Source organism: Pan paniscus, chromosome 1, assembly GCF_029289425.2.
Source record: "Pan paniscus chromosome 1, NHGRI_mPanPan1-v2.0_pri, whole genome shotgun sequence".
Classification (NCBI taxonomy): domain Eukaryota; kingdom Metazoa; phylum Chordata; class Mammalia; order Primates; family Hominidae; genus Pan; species Pan paniscus.
Window position 1 is genome coordinate 91,975,922 of NC_073249.2, and position 4,959 is coordinate 91,980,880.

Sequence of the window (4,959 nt, forward strand, 5' to 3'; positions counted from 1 at the left end):
GACTGATTAGTTCTGTGAAGGTAAAATGAAGCAGAATGATACAACAGAGAGAACAACATGTATTTAGATCATAAAGAGGAATAAAGTGTGTAAATAGACTTCTGTCTCATCACTCCGCTGGAAATGCCAGTTAGCTGAATCCCAGCAGTGGGCACAGGTTAACTTCTTAGCCAAGAAACTCTTAAAACTCTATACAAAATCAGCATCTGAAGGGATGTCCCACCAGCTCTTCAGTTTCAGTGTATCTAAGCAAAGCCTGGCATAAATTTCTGCCCTTTATCTGATCTATCTACTCTATTAAAGTCCCTGTCTGATTACAGTGGGAACTTTCTCCAGTGCCGTATCTCATCACATTCTCCATATAATTGCTACATCTTAGCATAGTCGAAGGCACCTAACAGGTGCTGAATTAATGCTGAATGAATTCATGAAACACTGCCCCCTTACCTGAGTCATTGGCCATGACCCATTCAGACTACTCCCCAGAAGAAACATTCCTGAAATCCTATCTATAGCAAGACCCTGGATAGTTTGACAGGCCTGTGGAAGCAGGCTGATCCCAAGAAGACTGTAATACCGGAAAACAATAATGTCCAGGTGGTAGAGCTAGGACTCCAGGCCTTGCAAAAGATTGGGACTCAAGCAGGAGGAAGTGCACACGGAAGACTTAGGCAGTGACTAGGCCTGACTCACGTTCTTCTTTGTCCTCATTCACAATAGGGGTAGCCTCAGAACACCATATTCTGCTGTGCAGTTTGTGCCATGTACACCTCCTAGGGAAGTTGGGGTAGGTACCATTCACATTGTGCTCAATGGGACTGACTGCCTCTGCTGGAGTTGTGCAGTGTACAACCAGGATGACCCTATATGGATCACCTAGGAACAGGGGCAAAGTAATAACCAGCAGAAGCCCTCACCTGGGTGGGTCAGCAGCTGAGCTTTCTCTTTCAAAGAAAAAAATAAGTTTTATCTGTAACAGCAGAGGGCATTCTACTATAATGGATCCTTGAACTTATTATGAGAGGCAGAGCCAACTTTTCAGAAATGAATTTATACCATCCTATCAGCTATGGAGGATTTTTTTTTTTTTTACTTTCAACAAATTTTTCATTGTAGTAAAACATAAAATTTACCATCTTAACCATTTAAGTATACAGTTCAGTGGCATTAAGCACATTCACCTTTTTGTGCAACCATGATCACCATCCATCATCCATCTCCTGTTTTTGTTTTTGTTTTTGATGGAGTCTCACTCTGTCACCTGAGCTAGAGTGCAGTGGCGTGGCCTTGGCTCACTGCAACCTCTGCCTCCCGGGTTCAAGTGATTCTCCTGCTTCAGCCTCCGAAGTGGCTGGGACTACAGGCGCCTGCCACCATGCCTGGATAATTTTTTTTTTTTTTGTATTTTTAGTAGAGACGAGGTTTCACCATGTTGGCCAGGCTGGTCTCTCGAACTCCTGGCCTCAAGTGGTCCGCCCGCCTTAGTCTCCCAAAGTGCTGAGATTACAGGCATGAGCCACCATGCCCAGCCATCATCTTCTGAACTTTTTCATCTTCCCAAACTGAAACTCTGTGCCCATTAAACAATAACTCCTCATTGCCCCCTCCTCCAGCCCCAGCAAACATCATTCTACTCCTAGACTACTTTCAGACTCAGTTTCTTCTTTCAGTTAATAAGAGAGGGTCCGCTGCTGACTAATGGGATTGTTTCTATATGTGGAGGCCTTCTTACAAACATGTGATTGAGTTTATTGTAGAAAACGGTAATAGGAAATGGGATTGTAGAAAGAAAAGAGATGGGGACAAAGTTGGATGAGGGTTTCATACTGAGTGTCCCATCCACAGGCCTCAGCAGCTCTGCCACGGATCTACCCAATTCTTTTGCATCAAGAAGTTGATCTTGCGAGCCATTTCCATGTTATAGATCTGCCAGCACCTTTTATAGCTTTTCCTCTGTCGCTGGCGGCATGGCTTTTCATTATACCATGGACGTTTAATGTCCTCAAGGAGCCCATCCACAGTGAGGATTCTGTTTAGGGTCCTGTATGCACCTTTCACATTTCCTTCCTGTACCATCTCAGTCCTGGCGGTGAATTTCAGATGTTTTGCCATGACCTTGGATTTAAGTCTCCACTCTGCAGAGCCTGGCACGCTCAGTACCTAGTCAACCCTGGCTATGGAGGATTTAAAGTTGCTTTAGAAATATGTGTGTTTGCCTGTTGGCGGGACTGTAAACCAGTTCAACCATTGTGGAAGACAGTGTGGCGATTCTCAAGGATCTACAACTAGAAATACCATCTGACCCAGCCATCCCATTACTGGGTATATACCCAAAGTATTATAAATCATGCTGCTATAAAGACACATGCACACGTGTGTTTATTGCAGCACTATTCACAATAGCAAAGACTTGGAACCAACCCAAATGTCCATCAGTGATAGACTGGATTAAGAAAATGTGGCACATATACACCATGGAATACTATGCAGCCATAAAAAAGGATGAGTTCATGTCCTTTGTAGGGACATGGATGAAGCTAGAAACCATCATTCTGAGCAAACTATCGCAAGGACAGAAAACCAAACACCGCATGTTCTCACTCACAGGTGGGAACTGAACAATGAGAACCCTTGGACACAAGGTGGGGAACATCACACACTGGGGCCTGTCATGGGGTGGGGGAGGGGGGAGGCATAGCATTAGGAGATATACCTAATGTAAATGATGAGTTAATGGGTGCAGCACACCAATGTGACACATGTATACATATGTAACAAACCTGCACGTTGTGCACGTGTACCCTAGAACTTAAAGTTTAATAAAAAAAGAAATATGTGCTTGCTTTCTCCAATTGTAAAATATTTTAAACAATTTTTGTTTTATTTATTTGCTTATAGGTTATATATTTACATGGCTCAAACTTAAAATGTATAAAAGATCATGCACTCCTATCCTGTAGTTTTTATCTTTTGGAAGCAACCTATCTTATCAATTACTTAAGTAATACTTCAGAGAAATTTTATACATAAACAGATAGCTAAGTACATATATGTTTGCTTCTCATTTTTGTATAAATGGCAGCACACTATACACATTTTACTGTATCTTGCTATCTTCAGTAAACAAGAAGTCTTAAAGATTATTCTCACCAGTATATAAAAAATTTATTCACTTTTATAGCTGAATAATATCCCATCACAAGGATGTAACATAAGTTATTTAAACTTTCCTCTTGATGGACATAAAGATTGTTTCCAATTGTTACCTATTTCAAATAATAATGCAGCTAATTAATTTGATTACATGCTGACTGGAATGTGAACCCCATTGAGAAAGAAGAGTTTTTGTCTGTGTTAATCACTAATGGATCCCCAGTGTCCACAGCAGTACCCTGTACATAGTAGCTGATCAATAATTATTTGTGGAATCAATCCTCTATTTCATATATACATCCACATCTATCTATGCCTATATCTATATTTTGACCAACTGTATCTACCCATTTATCTATCTACCCTCCAATATAGAACATACATCACACCAAGAAATTCTCTTATCCCTCTTTCTGTTCAGTACACATTTCTCACCCTGGAGCAACTTTTTTCTGATTTTTACTACTATCAGTTAGTTTTGCTTGATGTTAGACATCATATAAATGGAATCATACAGTGTATTCTTTTTTGTTCTGCTTTGTTTCATTTGATATAATGTTTGTGAAAATCATTCATGTTGTTGTATGTAACAGTAGTTTACCTTTTAAAATTGTTAAATATTTCACCACTATATGAATATATTGAAATTTATTTATCCTCCTGTTGATAAACGTTTAGGTCATTTCTAGTTTTTGGCTATGATGAGTAAGATCATTATATGCATTTTTGTACAAGTCTTTTTAGGACATATATTTTTATTTATCTGGAATAAACTTTAGGAAGGGAATTGCTGGGTCACAGGGTAGGTGTATGTTTAATTTTGGAAATACTGAACAGTCCTTCAAAGTTACTGTTCCATTTGATACCATCACTAGCAATGTATGAAAGTTCCAGTTGCTCTATGTCTTCATCAACATTTAGTGTTGTCAATCTTTTCAATTAGAGACATTCTGATGGATATGATATATACTTCATTGTAACTTTAGTGCACGTTTCCCTGATGACGAATGAGGTTAAGTAACTTTTCACGTGCTTATTGAACATTCACACATCTTCTTTTGTGAAGTGTCTGTTCAAAGGTTTTGCCACTTTTAACTGAATTGCTCATAATCTTTAACCTTTGTTTTGTAGGAATTTTTTGTAATAGTCAAGGGACAAGTATCTTTTTTCTATTCTGGCTACTCTTTTAAAAATTGTGTCCTTTAAAAGAAAAAAATTAATTTTGATGAAGACCAATTTATCAAATTGCTTTAAATGAGTAAAGCTTTTTGTTTCCTTTTTAAGAAATCTCTGTTTATCTTTAGGCCAGCAAGACATTTTCTTTTTTTTTTTTTTTTCTTTTTTTTTTTTAATTATACTTTAAGTTTTAGGGTACATGTGCACATCGTGCAGGTTAGTTACATATGTATACATGTGCCATGCTGGTGCGCTGCACCCACTAACTCGTCATCTAGCATTAGGTATATCTCCCAATGCTATCCCTCCCCCCTCCCCCCTCCCCACCACAGTCCCCAGAGTGTGATATTCCCCTTCCTGTGTCCATGTGATCTCATTGTTCAATTCCCACCTATGAGTGAGAATATGCGGTGTTTGGTTTTTTGTTCTTGCGATAGTTTACTGAGAATGATGGTTTCCAGTTTCATCCATGTCCCTACAAAGGACATGAACTCATCATTTTTTGTGGCTGCATAGTATTCCATGGTGTATATGTGCCACATTTTCTTAATCCAGTCTATCATTGTTGGACATTTGGGTTGGTTCCAAGTCTTTGCTATTGTGAATAATGCTGCAATAAACATATGTGTG

The 4,959-nt window shown here is 39.0% G+C and overlaps 1 protein-coding gene across 1 annotated transcript; it reads right to left on the reverse strand.

Moving 5' to 3' along the window:
* Positions 1-619: 619 nt before the first annotated feature.
* LOC100994853 (small ribosomal subunit protein bS21m-like) lies at positions 620-2,112 on the reverse strand. Its single transcript, XM_034938055.3, has one exon. It carries the CDS (start codon positions 2,110-2,112, stop codon positions 1,849-1,851), a length of 264 nt encoding a protein of 87 aa, XP_034793946.2. The 3' UTR covers positions 620-1,848.
* Between the last annotated feature and the right edge of the window lie 2,847 nt (positions 2,113-4,959).